The sequence below is a fragment of the Apteryx rowi genome, unplaced genomic scaffold (genome assembly GCF_003343035.1).
Source record: "Apteryx rowi isolate R43461 unplaced genomic scaffold, aptRow1 scaffold_7, whole genome shotgun sequence".
In the NCBI taxonomy this organism is placed as follows: domain Eukaryota; kingdom Metazoa; phylum Chordata; class Aves; order Apterygiformes; family Apterygidae; genus Apteryx; species Apteryx rowi.
Genome location: NW_020450982.1, coordinates 7,295,397 through 7,322,905, shown reverse-complemented (window position 1 = coordinate 7,322,905; position 27,509 = coordinate 7,295,397). Strand labels below are relative to the sequence as shown.

Below are 27,509 nucleotides of genomic sequence, written 5' to 3'. Positions count from 1 at the left end.
GGTTGCCGTGGCGACGGCGGCAGCGGCGGCAGCGGCAGCAGCGGCGGCGGCGGCAGCAGCAGCATGTCGGCGGTGGTGGCGCAGCCCGTGGCCATCTTCGGCTGCCGCTCGCAGGTCGCCGGCGGCCTCTGCTTCTTCGACGAGCAGATCCTGCTGTACGCGGCGGGGGCGAGCTGCGTCCAGTTCCACATCGAGCAGAAGTGGCAGAAGTTCTTCCCAGGTGGCCCCAGCCCCGGCCCCGGCCCCGGCCCCGGCCCCGGCCCCGCCGCCGCCCTGACCCCTCTCCTCCCCGCAGGCTCCGAGAAGAGCCAGGGCATGCAGGCGCTGGCCATCAGCCCCAACCGGCGGTACCTGGCCGTCTCGGAGACGGTGGCGGAGCAGCCGGCCGTGACGGTGTACGAGGTGTCGTTGGTGCCGTCGCGGCGGCGGAGGACGCTGGCGGCTGCGGAGCTCCCGGTGCGGGAGTTCGTGGCCCTGGCCTTCTCCCCCGACTCCCGCTACCTGGCGGCCGCCACCAGCCCCCCCGAGGTGCACCTCGCCTACTGGCTCTGGGAGAAGCAGCGGCTGATGGCGGCGGTCCGCATCGAGGCCCCGGGCAGCGGCCTCTGCCAGGTAACGGCTGCGGCCCTCGCATCGGGGCACTGCCGGGCCCGGAGCCTCTTTCCAGCTCCCCCCATCCTTTCTGGGAGACCAGGGATACACACAAGCCTGCTCTTAAAACTGAGTCAGAACAATGCTGTGCCATTCTGCAAGTGTCTCCGCCACTCATTTTTAATATTGGGATTCACAAATGACTGGTTCTTTTGGCAGCTGGCCCAACAGAGCCTGTTGCACCATTTCAAAAAGGAGGGGAAAAAAGATCAAACTTCAGGTTAAGAAGTACCACGTGCCGGGTAGCAACACTCAAAAGTTGTCATGAGACGGATAAAAGAAAACCTAGAGAAAGAAAAGGGGGTAACAAAGCTACCACAACCAGCTCAGAGTTGCCACAAATGCAAGGACTGGAGCACTTGACCTATAAAGAGGGGCTGAGGGAGTCAGGGGGTTTTGCCTAGAAAAGGCTAATTGCTGTCTTCCTGGTGAGGGAATTGTAAAGAAGACAGAGCCAGGTTGTTCTGAGATGCACAGCAAAAGAATTAGAGGCAGTGGTCACAAATTGCTGAAAACAGAAATTCCTTCCTGGATATCAAGACAAAAAAAATTCACAATGAGAGTGGTGGAGCACTGGAAAACAGCCCAGAGAGATGAACTGTCTCTATCCTTGGAAATACAACTTGAGTGGACAAGGTCCTGAGTGGCCTGAACCAGTAAGACCTCCTCTGAGTCAGGAGTTGGACCAGATGACCTCCAGAGGTCCCTTCCACCCTAAATTACTCTATGATTTTATGATTCTAAAAAGGGATCTAGAATGGCTACAAACTGGCACTCTGAAAATGAACAAAGTTTCTTATAGACAACAAATCAGCTGATTAACAGCTGATTAACGATTAACAGCCCTTCAAATATTCCACTATAATGTGTGGAAATTACATCAGTCTGAAGAATATGTGCAGAGTGTGTTATTCTGTCACCAGTCAGAGTATCCTTCAAGTTTCTAGAAACTGTGAAGATAATTGCTAACTAAAAAACAACTCGGCTAAGTCCTGTGTCCAGTCTTATTGTGATAGATAAGCATAATATAATCACTGACCTAGAAACTGGTATTTGTTTAGATCGGGGGTCCTGAGTTTTCCCGTGGTCATATGGCTTCTTTCCAGGGCATGAGAGGGAGGAGAGGGGTCTATGCTGTAGATTATGTACACTTTCCATAGACTTTCTTGGCATCTGCTATTGGCCTTTCTCAGCAATAGGACACTGGGCTAAATGGATTTTTGCATTGAACCGTGTGGTATGCAGGCAGTACAGCTGATCTGTGTATATGCAGTGTGTCCGTTGTGTCCCTTCRGAAACACCCATTAAATATATTGGCCATGCTTGATAGACCTAACACATCTTGGAAGCTTTGGGCACACTCATGCACCATGAGCTCGTGCACCATGCTCATGCACCTCCTTCCTGCAGTCTGTTCTATGTCCAGACCTGAGAACTACTCCAGAGGGAGTGGCTAGGAGCAGACTGATGGCACTCAAACAATTCCTGCATCCTGTTTTGGGTATCTTTTTTTTAGTATCTTTCTTGGGAGGTAAGAGACTTTCAGTTAAATGGGTTGAATGGACCCTAGCTGCCATCTTTTCTGGGGTACAGCTACAAGCAAAGGTTGGGTGAAATACTGACTTCATGAGCTCAATTCCTGAAGAGGGGAAAGTGACTGTGGAGATCACTGCTGTCTAAAGTCCCATTAAGCATGAAAACCTAGGTCTCTCTACCTCTGCTATCTTTCGTGTTAGATGTTGAGATGGCTGCTCCTCTGTTTTCACCAATAAACACCTAATTATACAAATTAATATGCATAATGGGTAAGAGTTGCCTCTCCTGAGATACAGAAATTCCATCTGGCCTTTTGGAATGAATAGCCTGATACCTGAAAAARTTGCTGATCAGCTGCAAAGATGTATTTTGGCCATATTTCTGTCATGTGACCCCCAAGGGCAGAATCTACTTCCTCTTCCATGTTACATTGTGATTCAGATGTCTGTTTCTATGAACCTTTTTACCTAGCTTGTTTTCCCCTATTTGATATTGAAAGTCTTTGTAACAGGTGTTATATTTGCTTATTTGCTTTTAAAGCTCTGAGAGTGTACATAGTTGTGTAAAATAATTTCTCTCTCCTGTTCTGTAGGTGAGCTTCAGTCCTCAAGACAATGCACAGGTTTGTATCACTGGAAATGGCATTTTTAAACTTATTAAATATAGTGAAGGAACTTTGAAGACGACGAGTTTACAAAAGGGAGAGCTACAAAACTACCTGTGCCATGCCTGGCTGTCTGCGGAGAAAGTTGTATGTGGCACTGACACAGGCAAACTTATCATATTTGAAAGTGGAGAAGTGCGCTGGGAGACAAGTGTTGAGTACAAAATACCACCCAGGGAATTAGAAGATGCAACAACAAAAGGACCTGGGAGGTAAGTCTTTGGGGCCATTACTAAGAGGTTCATGCTTGTGCATGAAAATTACTTGCAGGTCTTTCATTTAYTTCCTTTTTGTCCATTTTATGAATGGGTTATAATATTTTGCTTGCCACTGATACAAGTTTTTGTTTTGTTTGTCTTTTTTTATTCCTCTTAAGTCTTACTTCATTTTCTGCTTTCTATTCTTCTGATATCTCTTGTGATCTGGTCTCTGAGGATAATGGCTCACAACAGGATTCCTTGCCTCAAATATGTGCAGTTGCAGCTTATTCCAAAGGCTTTGCATGTTCATCTAGCCCAGGGGTTGTTCTTCTATTTGAGAAGACTGAGGAAAAGGAAGCCTACAAGGAGACTCAAGAAATCTGGGTAGGTGGCTGTCTATGACAGGGGAAGAAAAGCTCTTCCAAACAATTATGCAGCTGAGGCCTGTTCCTTTGTGCTTCTGAGTCAGTTATTAATAATAAATTTTAGCACAGCTTTAAAGCACACTGTAAGCATTAGCTAACTGTCCTAGTGATGCAGAAAGGAAGTGACTTCTCAGAGGTCGCACTGAAAGTCAATGACAGTCATCCTTTTGCAAGGTAGCTCTGCATGTTCCCACATGAGAAATGGGCTTGAGTTTGCTGAACTTCACGAAACCTTTAAGAAACTTTTTTTTTTTTTTTTTTTTTTGAGCTGAGGAGTAATCTACATCAGTTCTGAAGAACTGGGCTGCTTGTTTTTTTCCAAGGCAAAGCTTTTTTCCCCTCAAATCTTTCTTATTATAGCTGTAATGAGAATTATGCACTCTTAATAGATTAAGTAATCTGGCAAGTTTTCTAATTGTTCTATAGTGAGGTGTATGCAGTTACTTACTGAACTGCCTGGACAAGATCATTTAACTCTGTGATGATCTGGTCACGCTTTTATACTGCAGTCTTAATAGGTTAGATCTTCCCTATGCTTGAGATCCTAAAAGTTAGATCACTAGGACAAAGCCTTGTTTGCCTATGGATACTTAGTACGTCTTTGTCAGCTTCCAAGTCTCTGCCGTTGGAAACTGAAATCTGTTATGACAATACATCACTGTCATATGCTAGGGCCTGGGTCTTGCTGTTCCTGTGAAGGAACAGTTGACTTCATCCTGCTTCTGCCTGCCTTTGGCTTTTCAGTACCAGGATGGTGGTGGCCCATACCAGTTCCTACATGCTGGAAGCTGTCTTGGCTATGGAAGCATTAGTTCATCCTTCTGTATTATAAGCAGTACAAGAATATACATACAAATGTGATGTGTGAGTGTCTTAGCAGTACACCATATGTAAATTGGTTATTTCTAGTGCTTTCTCTGGGGAATATSTATACACAATGCAGTTTGCTTTATTAGTTTTTTAATATACATCGTGTTATGCAACTTAAAAAATGCCAAGCCAAATAAATTCGAAGTAGAAGGGAAGATTTGTTCCATAGTTTTAGACTAGTCCTCAGGAAAGCTTTCTTTTCCAGATGAAAAGCTTTTTCCATTGTAACCCAAAAATTTGTTGCAGCAAAGGAGTTGTCAGCTACAGCATTCATACTGGAGTTGTAAATGATCTTGGTAACCTGGGCTCCAGGCAGTGAGCACTTTGATTTTATATACAGTAAAAATGTATTGTTAGCCAATGTCACTGGTTAGATGTGCTGTGGCTCTCCATRCTGTCTTCTGTGACAAATGCTGAAGGCTTCATTCTGTAGTATGTGACACTGATATAGTCCAGCTGGCAACATCTGTCCACCAGGATGCCAAAGCTGAAGTGCTTGTTTTAGCTGGGAAAGACGGTAATCTTGTGAGACGTAAAACATAGTGATTATTCTCTAAGCAAGAACTGATCCTTGTAACTTTCCTCAGACCCCATAAAGGATTTGGCCATGTTTCTATCCTTCAGCCAGTCCCCTGCAGTATCACAGTAGCATAAGATTTCTTCTCCCAAGCCAATGTAGCTACTCTGTGTAGTCTGAGTTAAATGTCTCCATTCAGATGCTGATCCTGGCAGGTCTGGAGTGCCTACTACCTTGAAACACAAGCTACATAAGACTGGCTTGTCTTGGGCTCATCAGTGAAAGAGCCAATGGTCTAATCTGTCTGRCAATGTTTCACTGAATATTAAGTCATTACCTGCACTTTGTCTGTCTTGATAAAAAATAATTTGCTATTGCCATTTAAGCACATGCATTGTCTAAAATGTATTCTTTGGTCTGTGTATGCACAGCCTCTTTTTCAGTTGAAGGTATAGGGGAGATTACAGGGACTGCMGCTTCTTAGATACCACTTCTATGGACTCCACTGTGGGCTTTCCCTTTTGGCCAGTCTTACAAAAATATAAGCAGCACATCAAAACTTTTGAAGGACTGAGTCACACCATACCTACTGCATGCCTCTGAGGCCAGGGAAGTCCTAGGAAGGTCAGGAAATGCATGTTTCCTCATTGGCTCAACTGGGAGAGAAAACAGAGATGGGTTCTGGGATAGCCCAGCGCCATCAGCCACAGCCAGCTCACCTCCTTCCACAGCAGATCATTCCTCAAATTGGCAAGAGCACAGGCATGCTGCCAGGCACGTGATGTGGCTTTGTTTTGAGGTCTGTATATATGCATGCCTCTAAGCTATGCATGGTTTGAGAGCTGTGGATCGGAATCCACTGGCTGACTGGGGCTCGTGAACCCGCGTCTAAAACAGGAAGAGCTCATGAATCGCAAGTGGATGTGCAGCCCCTGTGGTCTGTTGACCAGGAATGTTTTGCATGTAGGACACTTGAAATAAGACTCTTATCAACCTGAATGATACCCTGCAAAGAACTGTTATTATGAGATCACAAATTTTCAGGCATTTTTAATTCTGATGCTTGCTAGGCTTTTTGCTTAATTTTCTTCTGCTACCATTCTGGTTTGTGTAGAGTAACACAGTTTTTAAGATTGCTGCTGAAATGGCCACTGGAACTTTTTGAACTTTAATGGCTGTAGATACAGTTAGGTTATCTTGTCCTATATTCCATCACAGAGGTTATGTCCTATTTAATATCCAAGTTTTCTTACTGATATTATGTATATGCTTATTAGAGTAGCATTGCATGAAAAGTGTGTGTGTGCCTACTACTAGAATACGGAGACCTGGAATATCCCATGCAATGCATTCCTTGTGCAGATTCCTCGGGACTTTTGCAACAGTGAACCAGAACAGTCAGGCAGAGAGGACATTATATGTATATGCTTCAGCCCCTCTGAGGAAATGATGATCATTAGCACAACTAAAAACCAGCTTTACATGTTTAATATGCCTTCCACTGAGATTGTGAAAGTGAGTACAATCTTATCACATTCAACAAGCAGTACATCCAGTAAGGGATGTATTGTCATTGCACAGGCTATTCAGTGTCACTTTCTGTTCTTGTAAAATCCATTGACTAGGGTCTGAACCTTTAAAGTATGGTTTAAAGTGCTCTGCGTGTATCTCTGAAGGCTGTATTTCACAAGTCCCTTTCTCAAGCATACCTACATTTGAATACCTGATGTTATTCAGTAAAACTGTAAAGAACACTGTTAAGACCACTTAAGCGTGCATGTCACTGTTGGAGCAGTTGATTAAAGAGGGATTTTTAATGCAACTATAGTAGAGTTTATGTTCCACTGTAATATGCAGAAATGTTAATGTAATGAAAAAGCCAAAAGTTAGCCTTGGGAATCTTATGTTACTCTAAAATAGTAGCTGTTGAAGTCCTAATTAGAAGTGAAACCCTACTGTGAAGGACAAATTAAAGAAATACATTCCGTACTCTAACGGAATTAAAAAATACAAGGAGATAAATGTAGTGTAATGGAATTAACTGGCATGGAATTAAGTACCTAACCTATATGCAGTCATACAAAAAGATCTTTACAGGAAGGGGTTAAATAATTATAGGATCTTTTTGTGTATGCAGCCCAAAATGTTGTTGGCTCTTAATTTCCAGCGTGCTATAGCTGAGCATCCTAATTAATTTGCTTATTACTCAGCACTTGATTATTTTTAAATGTCCGTCTAACCAGAAAGTAAGTGTTCGAACTGAATTCTTGCAGGTCCAGTTTTATTGTTTATCTAACTTGCATTTCTTTGGACACCTGCAATTATGTTTTGCTCTCACTAGTATATGCGACCTACCTAACCTACATCTTCCCTGCATCTCTTTTCTGGTTTACTAATTAAAAAGTTAAATCTGATTCTAATATTGTTATGTTGCTAGGGCTTTGTTCAGACTAGTGCAGTGATAGGATTAAGTGGTTTCCTCAAATCCATTTGATTACTATATTCAAAGAGCTACAACAGACTTCTCACCTGATTTACTGCCTACAGTGACATATTTATGATTTTTCTATGTTTTCATTGCTTCTCAGGAGAAGTCAGCTCATTTTATATATCTGCATTTCCCATTACATTCTGATTCGATCACTGGTCTGGACACCTGTATTCGGAAACCCATTGTTGCTACTTGTTCCCTGGACAGATCTGTCCGCATCTGGAATTACAAGACCAAGTAAAGAGTTATTTGTGTTTGTTATCATCTCTTGCTTTTCTGGATATTGTATTTAGCAGGCAACAGCAGCAATCTCATATATGAATAACCATGTTGTTTTGGTAAAATTCTTGTGTGGAATACAAATGGTCTTATTGACATGATTGGGGGAGTATGAATATGCAGTCCCTTTAAGATCATTATGAACAGAATCAAAACTTTTCTCTGTTATGCCATTTTTGTGTAAAATTTCTCATATGTTTTGGGAAAAAGTCTTTACGAACGTTTCATTCAACTTTGTCTTAAGATATTGTTGTCCTGTCTCCTGCTTCATGGCCATGGTTCTCCAGCAAAATGAGTCCAGATTTTAAGGATCCTTAGAGGGAAGGACATCTTAGAACAGATGTTTGTGTGTGTATGTTTGCAGCCAAAAGTTCATTCACCTTCTTCATTGTATTACAGTAAACAAGCATTTGCTGTTGCACTTTCCCCGCCTTCTCTGTCAGCCAAGGAGTTCAGATTTGCCTTTGTTTCCTGTAACATCTCTGTGATCATAACTTAAATGACCGGCAACACATTTCCTCAAGGATAAGACAGAGTCAGATTGTGGCTACAGTTGTCCTGCTGGGCCAGATATTGTCCCATCAGACATGCATAGGGAGTTTGTACTGTTGCATGCTGTGTGATGGTTCTCTCTTTCAGCACTTTGGAGCTGTATAAGCAATATCAGGAGGAAGCATACACAGTATCACTTCACCCCACTGGCCTTTTCTGTTTGGTTGGGTTTTCTGACAAACTACGACTTATGAGTCTACTGTATGAGGACATGCATGTTTTTATGGAATTCACTGTGAGAGGTTGTAGAGAGGTAAGTAGTGATTCGAAAATGATATTGGGGAGTTCTGGAAGTTATAGGGAGCAGAGTAATGAAGAACGTGATGGGGATAGGATCCTCTTCAACAGATCCTAATAGGATTTAGAATATCAAAGCAGAGAGAAAAGGATTCTAAGTGTTGGAAAATGAGCCTGCAGACTAATGCAGAACTGTGGGCCAGGGAACCTGCAGAAGGGGTGTCCTGCTCAGAAATACTGAAGGAGTGAATGTTATAGGGGAAAGCATCAATTAAGAAAGCAGTAAGAGGCAAATGTATCATAGAATTTTATTTTTGTGTAGCATTCAGATATTAGATGATGTCAGTGGAATTCAGTGCATGAATTTTTTATATCTACTACATCTTCAGTAATGGGTGATAATGTTCTTTTTGTAGTGTGCATTCAGTAATGGAGGCCATCTTTTTGCTGCAGTTAATGGAAATGTGATTCACATTTATTCCACCACCACTTTTGAAAATACTAATAATCTGAAAGGACATAGTGGGAAGGTCAGTAAACAAAGCCTATAAAATATGACTGGTTTAAATAAGTACTAATTGATAAACTTAAGATAAGTTTTGAAAAGGTAAAGTACAATCTTGGATCAGAAATGCATCCAAAAATTCGTAGTAGAAATACAAAGGTCAGTTTTCTTTGTGTAGAGATCAACTAATACTCAGCATATGGATGCACTAGATGCATATAAAAAGTCCGTTCTTAAACTGAAAGAGAAGGGTTGGCACGTAGCAGAACCAGGATAAAGTATCCCAATAATAAATTATGAAAAAAAAAATGCATTGATCATTATTAGRACAAGCTTTTGTCTGTCAGTGTGGTCACAGAGTAATTCTTACTGTTTTTTTAATGCTAAAAGGTAGTTAGTTGAGAAACATTTAGGGTTTTTTTTAAATAGAACTTAGAAGTATGATTCCAAAGCTATCATGGATTTCCCAGTAAAATGACTTCTTCCTATATGTCTGTAACTTAAACATTGGATTTTCCTAGATATGTGCAGTTAAATGGAGTGCAGATGATGCTAAATTGGTCTCCTGTGACACACATGGTGCTGTGTATGAGTGGAACTTGTTGACAGGTAAAAGGGAGTCAGAGTGTGTGCTCAGGTCCTGCAAATACAGCAGTATTGCCCTGTCTCCCTTCGCCAAAATCATCTTTGCTGTTGGATCTGACCAAACACTCAAGGAAATTTCAGAGTCTTCGGTGAGCTAACAACCACTGTATGATTTTGCTAAGTTCTCTGGGGAGGGGACTGGTGCTTTGCTTTAATCAACATCCACTTGACAAATAGGAATCAGCCAGTTTTGGATAGCTGCAGTATTTACTGACGCTTTTCTTTATAATAATGTTCTGACGTCCTTTACCATGATACCTGGGAATTTTTTGTAGTTTTGTGTCTATAACTTTACTTGGATTTCCCTAAAAATCTTCTACTTCCACTAACCAAATAACTGCAATATCGTATTGACTGTTTTGCTGAAATCCAAATTTATTGCATCTACAACTGTGGGCTACATTCATTTTTTTATGCAGAACAATACTAAATTTTATGTGATAAACATCAAATTTTTCAGAAGCGATTAACTTACGGAACTCAGTTTAAGTTTTTAAAAGTGCACATGTATAAAGCTTAATACTAATTGTTGTTCATGGCTTTGCTCCTGTAGGCATGCAGATTCTTTTAACTGCTTTGCTTCAGGTAGTGATATGACAACTGGTTATGCAATAAGTAATCACTGCATAATTACTTAACATTAAGTAACAGAATTGTGGAACATAGTGTAATTTTTGTTTTTTAGATCCTGCATGAAGTGCCTGCTTTTGATGTTGTTTATACTGCGATAGCTGTTTCTCATTCTGGGCACATGTTATTTATTGGTACATCTTTGGGGACAATCCGAACTATGAGATACCCATTGCCTTTGCCCACGGAGTTCAATGAGTATCAGGCCCATGCAGGTCCTGTTACAAAGGTAAAGTAGAATATATTCTTTTCCCTGCCATGCCAGTTGCACACTTCTCCTTTCACACTGTGCTTCTCGTTTGATAGTATAATATGTTAAAACTAAGGTTAAGCCTGCGTGTGGAGAATGAGGTTTAAAACATTCATGGGAGTCCTATCTACAGAGACAGACATTACTGGATAAACCGTTGCTGGCTAAAAGGTAAAGGGTTAAGTCTTGACGGAGGCCGCAGTATCTTGAACAGGATACCTAATGTGGCATGTCTCTGATGAAGAACTTTGTTACAGCTCATAAAGAGGAAAATAAAGTTATGCAGGCTTGAAAATCTCTTGTGAGAATGGAAAGGGGAATGAGAAAAATATATTAAGCAATTTGCTGCCAGGGTAAATTGCAGAAGAGATTGCAACACTGATCAGCTAACCATAGTGTATTTCTTAAAGGCTGATGAACAACATCTAAAAGATAGGGGATAAGGTGTGTGAAGCCTCCAACAATGGAATATTTCAGCATGCTTTCTCCAGAAAGCCACTTGTTCTATCTTCTTAAAACTGTTCATAATTTTGTCATTTTAAGTATCACTGTCAAATACAGGACCTTGACTTAGAGTCACATGGTCCAACTGTAGGATCTGAATTCCAGTGTTTGGAATCCTACTTTCACCTCTCCCACAAGCCTTGTCAGCTCCCAGGTGCTCTGTGCCAGGCCACATGGCCACAAGGACATCTAGAGGAAGTGACAGTAGTTGTTRCTAGGTAGCTCTTGGTGGGCTTATTTGCAGATTCAGAAGAAAACATTAATCTGTCTGTTGCACAACCAGCTTCTCAAAGAAGAAGACTAGGGACCTTTGGAATTGTCATATGAACTGCCATTCTGGGCTCTAATTATCGAGAAGATCTTGTCTGTTCCAGGTTTTTGAAAATCTTCCTACAGCTTAGAGAACAGAAGTGAATCTGGTGTCTTCCTGTGTTCTCCTTTTCTGTCCCTTTCCATGTTGTCTGGACCTGGGTGGAGCAGGAGTAGAGGACATGATCAAAATGGTGGTAGCAGGGCAATGTTAGTATTTCCATTAGTAGAAATGACAGTAAATATGTGGGTGGGGGGAAAAATTTGATATAAAAGCAAGCTGTGTCTCCATTTTTCCTTGTCTCTACTATCATTTGGCCATTTCTTCCTTCTAAGATGTCCATAACAGATGATGACCTATTTCTACTGACTGCCTCAAAGGATGGCTCTTTTTTGATCTGGAAAGTGTATGATAAAGAAGGTCGAATACTGAAACGGGAAAAGGAAGTTGAATATGCTGAAGAAGTACTGATCATGAGATCAGATATAGAAGAGAAGGTAGGAGGAGCAACTTGTGAACATGAACTCCAGGATTCCTAGTCTACAGCTTATGAATTACRTTTGCAAAATGTTTGTGACTAGCTGTGCCTTGTGAACCTCTAAGAGGGCTGGCATAGCTTTCTTCGTAAGAAGAGGCTACAGTAAGTAGCTGGACCTGCTTGTTAATATACAAACATCATTGTAGGAGCAGTGAGAATGGAGAAAAGTCTACACTTTTCTCTAATACTTTCTCCAATCCCTTGAAAGCAGTTTTAATGGAGCAGAGAAGTTAGAAGTTGCATTTCTATGAACCATCTCATCAGATAGCAAAAAAACTTACTTCTGAAACTTGATCTTTTCTTGATCTATCTCTCTGAAAATTCTCTGCAATGGTTGTCTTTCATAAATATGTGTGTGTAGATATAACATCCTTAAGAAACTTGCCAATGGCAAATAGTACCTCTGTTAACAGTATCTTGTCATCCATCTCCAGGGTCAGGCGATGCTAGACCTGCAGATTCGTGTGAAAGAGCTACAGACAGAAAATGATTACCAGCTACGTCTCAAGGACGTGAACTGTAATGAAAAAATAAAGGAAATAAAAGAGATTTTCACCCAGGAAATAGACTGCCTTAAAACCAAACATGAGGTGTGATTCATATTGCAGCAGTAAATATCAAGAAATCTTTCACTTTTGCTAAAGGCTTAAATTCAAGCTTGCATTATATATGTATGAATGCCATAAAACATCTGAAAAAATCAAGTATTCCTTTCCAATAAAGATGTTTGAGATATTTATAAAGCATAAAACTATCTTTTGAGCCAAGTACATTTTAAGTACTGAGAGGACACTAGAGTTTTCGCAGGTAGGCTATAAGTATCTTCACGTAAAAACTGTTTCAGCAATGAATGCTGCCTTAGACTAAGGGTCAGGACTTTAGYAGAAATGGGACAATGCCATTAAAGCTCCATCACATGTAAGTTGCAGCTGCTGCAGGGTCTAACAATTCTTCTTAAATGCCATCTTCTTTATGCCTTGACTGCCTAGCTTCTTCAGGAACATCTGGTGAGGTGCCACGTGAGCTTTTTGAAAAAGAATTAGACCGTATCCCCTGGATTTCTTTTATTCATGTGCCTGTTGATTTCTCTGTGGTCATGGAGCAGGACTTCCTTTTTCAAAAGTCATGATAGTTCTTCCTAATGTCTTGTTTATCTGTGTGTCCACTCTTTCTGTTTTATAAATATCTTTGCATCTGTCTAGAACAAACACCAGTTTTCTGATCAGTAATTTGCTGTATTTCTGGACCCTTTGTAGATTTAGAAGGCAGGTGATGCAATAGCGGTATCACTGGTAGTAAGATGGCTTGGAGTTAGAGATTATATATCAYGGTTAATGATTCAGTTCTTTCATCCTTCTGTTCCTTTTGAGCTCTTGGATGAATGTTATCCTGTCCTGGTAATTTGTTACTGCTTATCTTGTTAGGTTGTACCGTAGTCCCTTCAACCAGTGTTTCAGTGTGACTCCCACATAAAGGAGTCCGGTGTGAAAACTTGCCAAGTTATTCACTATATTTTTTATGGTCTTGTCATCTCCAAGTGCTCCTTTTATACCTTTTTCTTGTCTCTTGGACCTACAAATGTTCTGGCAGGCTTCTGCTGTTAAAGTTTTTGAAGAAGTTTACTTGTTAATTTTTATGCTTTCTGCAAGTTTTTCCTCAGGCTGTTTTGCTCTTTGGCTTTTCTCATTGTATTTTTTGCATTTAAGTAGCCAGAGTTTGAGCCCTTCTCTTTTTCCTCATTTTTATATAGCTTGAGCTTTCAGAAGGAAGCCTTTTTGCTTCTTACAGATTCCTCTACCTGCGTTTTATCTGTGCCAGTTTTCTTCTGCAGTTCTTCAAGCCTTTCCATGGGTAGTGCTTGACCACAGAGTTTTAATGATCTCAGCTACACTGAAGCTTCTTCTTTAGGCTTGTTGATTATAGGCTTGCAAGCAAGTGCCTTTGAAGGTGAATAAAAGTTCTAGGCAAGTAAATCGCACTTTCTGTTTGAATATCAGTATGTGTTAAGATTAAACAAAATAACAGATTTGGACAGATTTGTCACTAACCTTTGTAGCTGTTGTGTCCAAAAGAGTATTTTTGCTGATGCAAGGGCCATACAGTTATGAGGAGAAAGTCAAAACCATTGTAGTACCTGTGGTGGTTCTTTCCAAACTTTCTGGGAAATTGCTTACTCACCTTCTTGTTCCAGTTCTTTGTGCCTTTTTAGAAGAATAAGTAATTCTAAGTGTTAGTATGATATCCCAAGCAAATGGAGTTCAAGTCTCACTTTTGCCTGGGTTCATCTCATTCTGTGCAAATGCCAGTGTTTTAGGATCTTGCAGGTGCACTTCAAGTGAGTYGGAAGCAGCTTGGATTTTAATACCTGGAAAACAATTTGTGAAACTGTGAATACTCCTCAAGCAGTCATACACAAAGAAATGGAGGGTTTTGTGGCTCTTGTTTAAATTATGAATATACAATGCTCTGTATTATATGAACAACATTTGCTACTTTCTCTTGGCTTTCCTTAATTTTGTAATCTGTCTTAACAAACTAATCTCAGGGAAAACTTGGCTTAGTAATGCATGGCGTCTGCCTTTTTTGGTGAGTGATTTCAAAGATACAAATTCCATCATGTATGTGTTCCCCACCACAGGCAAGAACACAAAGAATTTGGACACTGGTTTGCCTATTTTCAAATTAAAACTTATTTTTCTTATTTTTTTCCAGATTTTACAGGCAGAAAAAGAAAAACAGGAGCTACAACACCAGTATCAACTGTTTGAGCTGATGAAGAAACAGGCCAGGGAGGTGCAAGACCTAGGTTAGATTATAACATATGTTTATAACTAGAATTTGGAGAAAGTGCATTAGATTCATGGCAAGTAAGGAGACAGGGAGAGCTGACCACAGTGCAAGGTACAAGGGAAAATGGGTGGCATATGTGTCATAAAAATATTGCAGACCAAAAGTCTGTCTAAACTGCAGTGCATACACGTCCATGAGAAAATGCACAGAGGCATTGTATTTTAGATGTCTGGATCCTGGGATTAGTGATTTCTTCAATTATCTCATAGTTGACTTTAAAAATAGCAATGTCTTACAGTTCAGCAAGGAGGCCAATGTACAATGCACACAACATGGAAATATCTGGGCCCAGGATTCATAATCAAGACAAATCAGAACTACTGAAAATTAATACCAAAAAAAAGTCTGGCAGTAAGAGAGGCCATTGTCTGCTCATACTCTGTAGCAGTTGTGCTTATACAGCTCTGTCATGGTTGTTTTTTCAAGGGGATGCATAGACAGGTTGGTATTCATTTGCTGTAATGGCAGACTAGGAGATTTCAGTGCAGGTTTTGCACTTGTTCAGGCTGGGACAGAGCAACATTCTGTTCTGAGGCACCAAGCAGTGATATGGTGGAGTATGCAGAGACACAACTGAGAGAGGTGAATGACAGTTTGGGAACAGGCACTATTAGTGATGTCATAAGTAGAAGGAAGAGCAGGAAACTCAAGATATGGTTTTCTGATGTAAAATTTTTTATTGTCACAGAGCCTAAACCCACTGTATATCTGTTGAAGAAAATGAGGAGGAGCATCTAGGGTAACTGACTGCAACCAGCTGTCAAAAAGACCAAAGCAGAAAATAAGACACTAGTAACTGTAGAAAGATAGGATGCACCTCTCTTTCCTATTAGTTTTATGAGTTCCATATGTTTAATGTCACCAGAATCTAGCAATAATCAGAAACTGTTAATGGAAAATGAAAAATACCAGGAGCTGCAAGTGAAATCCCAGAGGATGCAGGAGGAGTATGAGAAACAATTGCATGATTTGGAGGAAAGCAAAAGCAAGGCTCTGGAGGAGTTAACAGAATATTATGAAGAAAAACTTAATGAGAAATCTGTTTTGTTGGAAGAGGTAGGAACCTTGATTTGCAGTTTGAATTATTGACTGTATTTTTATTTCCAACTGTGATAAAATATTCCCCAGGGCAGGGGAAGTTGTCTCCCTGCATGCAAATCCTAATCTGCTTGTAAACAGGGAAATATGTTAGTAATGAGGAAATACAGTAATGAGGAAAACCCGAGGTGAGTTACCAACTTATCTGGGCTTCATGCCTTCAGTGAGTAATCTTCTAAGAAGAACATCTTCGAGTGTTCTTAGCTTTGCCTCTTTCCCCTGGGTGCAAGAATTCCTGTTCGTTTACATGATGTGGATGATATATTTACTGTAATTGGAGAAAGAGAGATTCAGTCAATCACTTGTTCTAGTGAAGAGATAATGCTTCTGCAACAGTGAATTCTGTTATGTATCAACTCCTGGTCTTTGAAATTGCCAACATCACTAAGTCCCTGAGGATCCTGCCTCCATAATTTGGGGAGCAAAGAGAAAAACCCTGAGTACTTCAAAAACTCCTGCCCATTGCGGTCAAAGACTGTAGCTCAGTGAACTCCATGCCAAAGCTTAAAGTGCAGCCAGGTAACTGAKGCTGATATTCAGGCAACTCATACAGATATATCCAATGTCAATAAATTCTGTCAGCATTACTGTTTCCAGCCCTTCACTGCAGTGCCAATTTGGAGAGAATATGTAGAGGGAATGTGAAAAGAGAGCGGTACAGAGACTGGTGCAAGTGTTTGTGGGTTTTAATGCACCAGAAACAGCAACTTTAAAAGATCCTCTCAAGTGTTACTCATGTCTGCATTTTCTGCTGGCAAGGCAATCTCTCTGGTGTTAGTATTTGGGCCAAGTTTTCAGGTTTGTAAGCCTATGTCTTTGCACTTACATTGCACAACACTGCTGAGCTTTAAGTTAATATGTATTTCCCCCTAACTTAGAGCATCCAGTCCTTAAAAACAATTTATGTTTATTTTTTACAGTTTTTAAAGTGACTTTAATTCCCTAAGAAGTTAAGTTAGTCTAAACAATATTCCTGCAATTGAAGTTGAAGAATCCATTAAATACAGGCCCTCTCAGGAGAAACACAGTTACAAATAAAGAATTCTCCTCTTCTTTATTGGACTAGTACTGTTGTCTTCTCTAATGTTTGCTTTCCCTGATTGCAGACAGAAGAGACTATCAGGCAGCAGCTTCACATATATGAAGAAATTAAGAAACAGATTGAAGATGATGAAGACCGAGAAATCCAGGAAATCAAAATTAAATATGAGAGACGGCTCCAGGAAGAAAAGGAATCAAACCTGCGACTGAAAGGAGAAACAGGAATCATGAGGAAAAGGGTATCTCTTTTTCTGTGATAAGATCAGACCTACTCATGGAGACCTATAGCTGAGAATTGAATGTGATTTGTGACATGTCAAGGCTTGTTAATTTAGTCTATAAATACTTGACATTTCTGTCATATATGGGAACACTTGCCTCTTCTTATATCAGTTTGCATGTTTTACAAGATTTGGGCAGAAGAAGAAGCAGCTGTGCGCTGATTGTATTGCTGGTAAGACTAAAGAAAGAGGAGAGATAATAGAGCATGTGTGTTTTTATTAGTACACTTTCTGCTATCTTGCATAGTTTGACATTATAAATAATAAACAATATTGTTCATCATATCAYGGGAAAGAAACAGACCTTTTAATTTCTCCAAGTCTGCTGCATTACTTTGTTAGAAAAGTACTTCTGCTACTACTTCATTTAATGTAATAGACACTTGGTGGTTTGTACGCATCATCATTTTTTATTGGTTCTGCCAATAGGTTTAGGATTTCTAAGGAGAGAGAAAACCTTTTAGCTCTTATACTAGCTGGGTATTATATTTGCCTAAGAATGTTAGAGGGACCTTTTTTATTTTCAGTTTCTTCARTATCTAATTGGAGACACAGAGGCTCTCTGCCTTCATGCCCTCTTTTATTGTGGTACTGTCTTCAGTTCTGATATCTTTTAGACACCAGGATGGTGCAAGATGGATTCTTGTAGTTTGACCAGCACCACCTTGGTTCCAGCCTTCTTGGATTTCACAGATCTTAGCACTGAGGCAGGGATTTTGAGGAAGAGCTATGAACTGGGCACCCTTCCGGACTACTTCTGACATCTTTAGATTTTCCTACCTCTGTCTCCTGAAGGCCTGTTATATTTCTTGGGATTCTGCAATTGAAAGGAACTGACATTTTAGCCTTGGAATCCTGGTATTTTCTTCAAATTCTCCCTTACTGGATTCATGTAAACCAACATCTTGTTGCCTTCTCTCGTGCTTACTCTTTCTCCCACCTAACTTTATTTCTCCTGCTTGTGATACTAAAATTTTCATTGTTTTATCTCCTCTTGATTACTACCTGTCTGCTTTCCTGTTCTCCACCTTGCTTAAGTGCATCTGCTAAGATCATCTTTCTTGCACATTATTTCTAGCTCTTCCTTCTTTAATTGCGTGAAAYGTATATCTTTGTTTTTTTTCAAAACCCGTCTTAATACTCACAATTGTCCCCAACATTAACATGTTCATCTCTCCTTCAGTTGTTTGCTTTATTCCATACAGTCCAGCATGTTAAAACCCTTCCTACCATGATAACTAAATCCTGTAGCCTCTCAAATTGCTATCCTTTCTCTCACACTGTCTACAAGATACCTTACAAAGTAGGATGGTTAAATTTTGCACAGCTTTTGGAAATGGTTAAATTCTTACCTGTTTTCCTCTCTAGTTCGACAGCCTACAGAAAGACATTGAGGAGCGAAACAGTGAGATTGAGGAAATTAAACTGGAACAGCAGAAGCTGCAAGGCATCATTACATCACTGGAGAAGGACATCTTGGCACTGAAGAGGGAGATTCAAGAGAGAGATGACGCTATCCAAGACAAGGTGAGAAACAGGATGATTGATTCAGGTCAAAGTCACCCTCCTTTAGTTTAATACAGATATTTATATTAATAGTATTGTGTTATGATAATATCCAGTATCCTATTCTGAGTATCTATTCTGTCCCAGACATGACTGGAAGATCAGTTTTAACTTAAAGATTTTGCAGGTTTTAGTTTGGGAACTTTATGTTTTCCCCACATTCTAAGTTTTCCTTGGGGAACTAAAGTTCAGGCTGTTGAGTTTTTTATCCCCTGCTTTGGGACTTGTAGATGGCTCTCTGCATTATTTGACACCCCTCCCCCTGCAATCTGTGTGAGGTGTGTGACAAAAGTCAATTCTTCCACAAGAACTGTGCCTGCTATGTTCGCCTCTGTTATATTTGTGCCTTGACTGAGGAATCTGTTCAAGAGTGCTATGTGTGATTCAGATCTCCATACCCATTTTCCCCAGGAGAAGCGGATATATGATCTAAAAAAGAAAAATCAGGAACTGGAAAAGTTCAAGTTTGTACTGGATTACAAAATAAAGGAGCTTAAGAAGCAAATACAACCACGTGAAAATGATATCATGGTAATGAAGGAGCAGATCCGTGAGGTGAGCAACATGGTCATTTGGCTTCTGCTACTCAGCCTTTTATCTGGTTACAAAGTTGGCCAGGCAAATCCCTTGGAAAACTCTACCTTATTTGCTCCTTGAGTTCTTTGAAAGATACACAGCACTGATTCAATATCTTTGTGCCTAATAAAAATACTTATGCACAGCAGCTGCTATTTAGTTTTGTATTACATGCTACCAGTGATGGATATGGTTACTTAAACTCCTGTTTCAGTATTTAATGCCAGACTCTTCAACAATGTCAGTTTTGATCAAAAATACCTCTCATCCATATGTGGTTGGCTCCACATACCTTGTAGACCTTGTGAGATACTGCCTTTCCTGGTCTGGAGGAAGAGAAAGTGAACTTCTTCCCTGAAAATGTTGCAGATTTCTGCAAACCTAACCCAATTTAAAGGTTAGGTACATGGACAAATTACCGTTCATCAGCTGCTCCATGGAAACTTTTCATGTGTTCGTACATAGCTTGCAGCAAATTCATTGAGGCAATTTATTTGTGATACCACCTTGCCATAATCTCTCTGCTGATGTGCCTTTAACACAGCCAAATTAGGACTATGGTGACATAGCTAATCAGTGACCTGCTAATTTTCATAAGTCTGTTTATTCAGAAGAAAAGCCTTTTTAATAAAATGCCAACTAATGAACATTTTATATGCATGTCAGACTAGCATGATGAAAGTCCTGTCCTCTCCTTTGGTCACAAACTCACATCAGTAAATGCTGGAGTATCCTTAGTGCCTCTTATCCATCTGATCTGTGTGAGCAGTCACAGCTTTTCATGCATTTGTTTCTTTTCAGTGCTGATTTCCTYTCATTGCTGCACTTATTCTTTCCAGTATTGACTGTTAATTTCCACCTCCACCCATCTTTATTCTGATGGAACAGTACAACTCCACTTCAACTCAGGCAAATAAAGGGTCATCACTTAAGTACCCATTACGGAAAAGGGGGTTGACTATCCAGTTTTGCATTTTCTGTATGTTCTGACAGAGGGCAGTGTTGTTCCAAAATTGGCTTGAAGTTTTGAGTTGCAGTTCAACCTGAAGGGGGACCTACTCCCTCACGTCCGTACTTTAATACTGTGGTTTTCCTGTTTTATGTTGTTTTTTTCAGTAATGTCTACTTTTAGTCCTAATTTCCTCCTCCTGCTTCCTTTCAGATGGAGGGGGAACTGGAACGATTCCACAAGCAGAACGCCCAGTTGGAACTGAACATCACGGAGCTGCAACGGAAGCTAAAGGCAACTGACCGTGAGGTGCACAGAGAGAGGCAGAAGGTATGGGGTATGACCACTGTGCAGTGGTCCACAGTTCCTGCAGAATGAAGCTTGTGGGGATGGAACACTGCAGAAGCATTAATGTGAGCAAAATGCTCCTTCATGGATCCTGTATACAAGGTCCAGTGAATAGGAGAGTCTCTGGTAAGTAAGTGGGGACAAAGGCAGAAAACTTCCAAGCCTGCAACCAGATTGGAGAGTTGATATTAAAAAATTCCAGCTGTTTATAYGTAAGTTTGTTCAAAAGGTCAACACATACATTCTGCCAGGTTTAACAGAGCAGTGAGGCAGATGCCTAACATACTGCTTCTTCCTGCCCAAGCTTGAAATCTCGGGACAGTGGACCCAAATAGGAGCAACGCATGGGCTAGCACCTACAATGATATGCAGGCATTAATAGGATGAAACGAAGGGTGGGCTTATTCATGGAGGAGACAAGGGCTCCTTGTGCTTGAGAACAAGCAGGTCAGACATGAGGGAGCAAAAAGAACTGAAACTGAAGATGAAGGAGCTTAGCAGGCAGTGCAGGACTGGGAAAGAAAGGAGAGGGGACTGTCAGAAAACAAATAAGAGTGAGAAGGGAATCTTGATGTGAAATTATCAAGTTTGCACATCTGATATATCCTTTGTCCCTTGCCATCTCTTATTAACTGTTTGCATCTTGTTTCTAAATAAGAATGTAGGCTGTCTGGGAAAGGACTTTGTGGGATAGTGTTCGTGATAATATGCTGCTATTCTTCACTTGAGGTCTCTGGGTGCTGACACTGGCATTACCTACTGCAAATATCATGGATTAAGTGTTACTGCTAAAACTTGTCACTAGTATTCCACATGCAGTGCTCAGCCTGAGCAGGTTCTCTTTAATGACATATTTTAAAAAATTAAATGGACTTTAAAAAGTCCTTAAAACATATGAGAGATTTTCACCAGTTCAACTAGACTTTCAAGGTATTGCACAATGTGGAGTGCTCTGATCAGTCAGATAAGAGTGTACCTACATAACTCTTGCAGGAACAAAATATGAAAGCTCTCATCAAACGATTTAAAACAGATCTTCATAACTGTGTGGGCTTCATTCAGGATTCCAGAAAACTGAAGGATAGGATTTGTGAGCTCTACACCAAGTATGTGCATCAAACAGACATGGTGAGTCAAGGCCTTTGTCTTCTCCTTGCAGGTGAGCTTATTTGGTAGTGTAATTACTGAGGCAACATGCTGTCGCCCCTCAGGTGGAGACTGTAGAATTAGACACAGATTTGCAGCAGGAGTACATCAGACAGCAAGAGTATCTTGAGAGGAATTTTGCAACTTTAAAAAAGAAGGTGGTGAAAGAAAGTGAAATCCACCGAGCTGATTATGTGCGCATCATGCAGGTAATGAGCCTTTTCCCTGTGGTATGGGGAGGGAAGAAGGAAGCAACTGCACAAAAGAGGCTTTAGCAGCCTTGCTGCTATAGTTTCTTAAGACTTTGAAACAATTTTTATTTGCTCCCTTGCCAGATATTCCTAGGGGTTTCAAATGCTTCCATTCACGGGTAATATTCATTGAGCTACTGGAGTTCTACAATTGTCTGGATAAAAAACCCAAGATCTCTGAAGCAAGAAATTGTTATATGGACTGACTTTTTTGGCCATTTAGTCCCACATCCACTTATCTGAATTCAAAAACTTTCTGCTTTTCACATCCAGGTTTTCACAGGAAGCTCAAAAACAAATGATGAATATGCCCATCAGTACCAAGACATCTTGCTTGGAATCCTTGTTCCTTACAGGGCAAGATAAACTTGCAGCTACTGAGGCCAAAGATCTGATGTGTTTTCTCCTGGAGTGAGAGGATCTAAAGCCCCACAGCTAACTTCCTGGGAGGACAACACTCCCACAGTCTATTATTACCATGATCTCCTTCTGCTCAGTCAGCATTTCCCTTTCCCCTCACTAGCCCTTTCTTCATTGTTACTTTATTGTGCTTCCTCAGGGTCTTTATACCTCTGTCCCCTCTTAAGTCCTCTATTCTTTGCTCTTTCTTCATAGCCCTCCCTCAGGCCCAGGCAGCAGCGATCTTCCTTGGCCSTGTTTTAATTTCTGTACTACATCTCTGGGTTAGAGATTTCCATTTGGCACAAAAGGAGATGGTTTCAAAAAATAACCTGGAAAATTTCCCTGCTGGAATAGGGTGACAGATGGTGCTTACAATGATAATACTTGATGTCTTGGATCAGTAAGCCTAACATGAAATGATGATTAAAACTGAATTAATAAAACATCTGGAAGATGAAGATATCACAGCTTCTAACCAGCCTGGTTTCTTCAAAGAAAAGGCAGTTCTCTGAAGTCTCATAGATTAATGAGTCTTTATGGCCAGGAGGAATTATCATGGTCTTCCAGTCCTTCACAGTGGTCTTTTTTTTGACTAGTTTAGACGAACTTCTGTCAGGGCTTTCTTTGAACAGGTGAATGACATCTCGAAGGACTTCTAGCTCTGTATTTCTATTAGTTCTCAGTTGTAATTACATTTTCAGAGCTGTGCGTTCCTCTTTGAGTGACTATTCATAGGTACATTTCATTAGTGACTATTGCAACAGTTGATTAGAACTGTCAAGATAATTTTAATTATTCTTACCACTTGGTAAGTTACTTGTTGTTAGTCTGTTAGTTTTCCCTCCAAACCTTCTATATTCATAATGGCTTCTTTGGTCACCTGGATACATTAGAACAAGCGTACTGAATAATCTTGAAGTAATAGTGCTTATAAAGTATAAGAAAGAAGTATGTATAGCATGATCCTTTCTATATGTCCTACCTGTTTCTGGCAGTCAGCACTTTAGGAACTTCCTAGGCTGCAGACTGCATCCAGACATCATGTGCAGTCCTTCCTGATGGCCTCATCCTACATGCATTTGATCAATCCGTTTTTTGAAACAATTTCTGCTTTGCCACATCCTTTGACAATAAGTTTTATAATGTACATTTATTTTAATTCACTACATGATCATTTYATTGCAGTGCAGGCTTTCTGTCAGACTGCAAAGGCTGAATTAAAGATGTATCTCTCCAGGTAGCATGCGTATGCAGAAAAATATTATCATTGTCAACAAGCAGCCTTTTGGCATACAGCAAGCCAGACAAGACAATTCTGCATAGCCCAGGCTACCTCATACAGGAGAGGTGTTACGCTGTGCAAGATCTTGAATTGATAGCARGCATTCAGCTGCGTCAGTTTACCCAGAGTAAACTTATGACTCATGACCAAAGAACTCCACCTAAACAAAAATGRTGTGCCACGATCCTGAAAGCTGGTCAAAAGAAAAAATCTTTCTTACTGAGTCTTGGAAGTTATCCTCTTCATGTGTCCTTTCAGGATCAAGCTCTGGGATAAATGCACAGTTGTCAAATTTCATCTGTGTTTAAAGACTTGAATTAATGAAGTCACAAAATATTATTGTTTACTTATTTTAGAGCAGGCTTCAGAAGCTCATCAACTCATCCTGCTTCTAGAGTCTAACACAATCACTGCAAAAACAACTGTTCTTGCCCAACAAGTTCAGACCTTAACACATTCCACAATCTACCTCTCTGTCAGTGTCTGGTTCTGTGGACGGTGACTTTCAGCTGAGGGGAAACTCGAGCACAGTCAGTATACTTTTCTTAGAGTCAAGTATTTAGAATCTTGCCACATGCATGTGCCTTGAGTTACTGCTGCTGGCTTGAATTCCTGGAGCGCGTCTGTACAGACAATTGCTGTAAGCGCTGTGCCTTGCTACTAACCAGTTCTGAGTTGTCCATTTGTACTACATTGACTCTTGTATGATGCTAATACTTCATCAGTATACTGTATAGGAACAAATTATGTGCCTTACAGAAATCTCACACAACATAGGTGTATCAACCAAAATTGTCATCTCATCAAAAAAATCAAGATTTGAAAAGACACCTTTTTCATAGGAAAATGTCATTAATCTTTTTTCTTATTTCCTGCTGTTTTGCTGAGTTCGCAATTGCTTGGGATCAGTATTAGATGAGGTAGCCTATGCTTGCCTTTTGGTCATTTATCCTTTTAAAATATGTCCATATTTGGTGAAGTTCCAGAGGCTGGAATGATGCTGTGTTCTAAAATGTCTGAAAAACCGCCGCAGGTAGTTGAGATCATTGCTACTCTCGGTACAAGTATGGTAGCAGCTATTTAACATTCCCACTTGCTGTTGATATGATAAGGTAGCTCATTGTCTTTGTATGAGACAAATATACAATTCCGCTTCTCTTGAATTCAGAACAGAAATATCTAGTTAATGGTGCTCCTGTTTCTGATTCATGGGCAACAGTTTTATTATCCTTCACTAGTATCAGCTCCATATTGTTATTGTTGAAGTCTTTCAATCTGTCAATAGAGTGGGTACAAGAGAACCATATTACATTCACCTGTACTTTCACAACTATTTCAGCAAGATACTTTGTTGCAGGCTATTAAGGAATTAGAGGGTTGATATTTTATAGATTGAAAACTGACTAAAAAAGAAAGAAAGATGACTAAATGGCCAGCTTTTCCCTGTAACAAAATGTTAGTAGTAGGTATATCAAGGATCCATATGCTTTATATATTTCTTAATAATTTGGAAGGGGTGTTGGAAAGTGATGTTAGTCAAAACTAATGAATAAGGCTCTGAAGAAATGCAAGGAGATATATATAATTTAGGTGAACAGACACATGGTGGCAAATGAAAAGCAAAATAATGCACACTGGAGGGAGAAATGGGAATTCTTCATATTAATTCTGAATTAATTGAATCCATCTCAGAAAGGGACCTGAGCTTCACTGTGGAGTTGACAAAGAAGATGGTATCTTAAAGTGCAGCTGCAGTCAGAAAAGCAAAACAAATACTAGCTTCTTGAGGAGTGTGATTAGAACACTGTCATGTTTTACATCAAATCTGTACTGTAGCCTTGTCTGAAATACTGTGTGGTGTACTGATAGCCCTAGCTCAGTAAGCATATAATATCTCCTGCCTGTGATACTAATTCTGTGCTGTCTAGTGTCCTTTCCCATGGATAGGAAGATACATATTGCTAAGTCAGATAGTACCTGCACTTTTCATCATAGAGCATATTGTTATTGCAGGAAAATGTGAGTCTGATTAAGGAGATTAATGAGTTGCGGCAAGAACTGAAGGTGACCCGCACCCAGGTACATGACCTCCAGTCAACACTAGGATTAACCAAGAAAAAACAAGTAATTCGAGACCCAGGTGAATAATGCTTCTTGTATGTCTCCGTTTTATCAGTTTTCATTTCAGAAGCCCTCTTTGTTATCTGCGAACAGTTCTGCTACTCTCTCTGTATAGTTCCAGCTTGTCTGCCTGGTGGTACCTGTTATATTATAATGTAAGTTGTAGAAACTGCTGAATACTTTAGAATCTTACTGTTTAGCTCTACTCCTTCAGTCCTGAAAGATGCCTTTCCTTGCTCATTCCCAAGAACTCTGCAGGCTGGGATCTTTGTTACTCTGTTCTCTCTTCTCTGATATTATCTTCTAGCTCCCTCCAGTGAAGTGCTGTTCAGCCCAGCTGTGCTGAGGTTGAATGCAGAGAAAGAAAGTGAAAAAATCATAGAAATGCAGCAGCTAGAAATTCAACGCCTGCGAGACCAAATCCAAGAGAAGGGGCAGGTCCTTGCAATTCAGCCCCTCTCAGATGGAAGGCTTCCTATGCTGAACCTGGAAGGAAGCCACAGGACATAGCCAGAATGACCATGGTTCAAGAACATCTTACATTACTCTATTCTGCTGGCAAGATCAGAAGTCCAACAGCATTGATTAGACTTGCCCTATCCTGTACTCTTCCAACAGAAGCATTTATGCAGCACTCACTAATCTGAAACACAAGCCACTTGCCTTCTCTCCATCTTTCTTTCCTGGAATCTACCCTTTCCATGAGGACTTACCTTTTCCTTAAGCATGCATGGTCAGAAACCTGCCTGCGGCCTAGGAGCCAAGAGAAAAACAAATAAACTTATGTTAATGCAAGATTGATCTTTGTGCCTTCATGCTAGGACAGGTGCACACCTCTCTCCTGAAAAATACCATGTCCTAGTCCAAAAGAGCTAGTCAAGCTTTGTAAACCTTTTCCACTAGAATTCATATCTGGTGTCATATCGCGCTGCAAAAATCAATATCAGCCTTTTATTTGCAAGTATTGAATTGCTTATCCGTGCACATGGCTGCCCATAATATGAGATAGATGTCACTGTTATTCCAAGCAGCTATTCAGTCACAGATTAAAAATAATTAGCCTATGAAGGCAGCCTTTAACTAGTGGTCAAGTACGCTTGAACTGGAGCCTTTGCTCAAGGCCCTGCCTCATATCTAGAGATGTGTTGTATCATCTATTATAATCATTTCAGTAAAATAAAAAGGTAGCCCAGTTTCAGACTCCAAAATCTGCAGTGAAGTCTGAATCTTATGTTGTAACTCTTCTGTTACGTAGATAAATTCATCTTTGCCTGTCTTCTTTCTAACATCTGCTACCCCTCCAGTTTATTTCTTCAGTGAAATTCTCCTAAAAAGTTACTTTGCAGTATACTCATGCATAAAAAAAGACAAGGAGTCATCTACCTAATAATTAGGGAAAAAAGAAAGTGAATTTTTGCATCCTTGGTTGTCAGTGCATGATACACACTTGCCTCACTGAGGAATAGTACTTGTACATCCTAAGTTTAAGCTACTGATTGAGATGGGAACTATATGGTGTTTTAACTGTCAGTGCATTATTGTTTCCATTTCCTGTTCTGAATTGTTGAGAAGTGACAAGTGCTTTCTACATACTCCTAATAATACTTTACAGAAGATCATGGTGTCAAGACTGGATAACATGTTAGCTGTGTTAACATTAGAGATACCAGACTCCTTTCCGGGCTAATGCCGTGGTAAAACAGATGATTCCATGAGCTGCTAAGGCCTAGGAGATTACAGTTGAATGTTTTGTCCATGAATGTGGAATGAAGTTTCTTTAGTCCTACTTTTTTA

The 27,509-nt window shown here is 40.3% G+C and overlaps 1 protein-coding gene across 2 annotated transcripts; it reads left to right on the top strand.

The window, feature by feature from the left end:
• The first annotated feature begins 63 nt into the window (after positions 1 to 63).
• On the top strand, positions 64 to 27,509 carry CFAP57 (cilia and flagella associated protein 57). 2 transcript variants are annotated; one of them, XM_026086881.1, is made up of 22 exons: positions 64 to 220; positions 296 to 612; positions 2,780 to 3,063; positions 3,228 to 3,435; positions 6,226 to 6,378; positions 7,452 to 7,591; positions 8,273 to 8,438; positions 8,839 to 8,952; positions 9,449 to 9,661; positions 10,258 to 10,431; positions 11,602 to 11,763; positions 12,239 to 12,394; positions 14,517 to 14,610; positions 15,520 to 15,710; positions 16,883 to 17,032; positions 18,443 to 18,601; positions 19,052 to 19,195; positions 20,379 to 20,495; positions 21,507 to 21,641; positions 21,725 to 21,868; positions 25,608 to 25,734; positions 26,023 to 27,509. In XM_026086881.1, exons 1-22 carry the CDS (start codon positions 64 to 66, stop codon positions 26,223 to 26,225), a joined length of 3,708 nt encoding a protein of 1,235 aa, XP_025942666.1. In that variant the 3' UTR covers positions 26,226 to 27,509. The 2 variants fall into 2 exon arrangements, with proteins under 2 accessions (XP_025942666.1, XP_025942665.1); XM_026086880.1 differs by having other exon boundaries at positions 16,859 to 17,032.

What these genes read in the sequence shown, in the direction of transcription:
- CFAP57 (XM_026086880.1), top strand. Translation starts at nt 64, where the DNA reads ATGTCGGCGGTGGTGGCGCAGCCCGTGGCCATCTTCGGCTGCCGCTCG. An exon ending in CTTCCACTGAGATTGTGAAA is followed by an intron (nt 6,379 to 7,451) that starts GTGAGTACAATC and finishes ATTGCTTCTCAG; the next exon opens with GAGAAGTCAGCTCATTTTAT. An exon ending in AGGAAATTTCAGAGTCTTCG is followed by an intron (nt 9,662 to 10,257) that starts GTGAGCTAACAA and finishes TTTGTTTTTTAG; the next exon opens with ATCCTGCATGAAGTGCCTGC.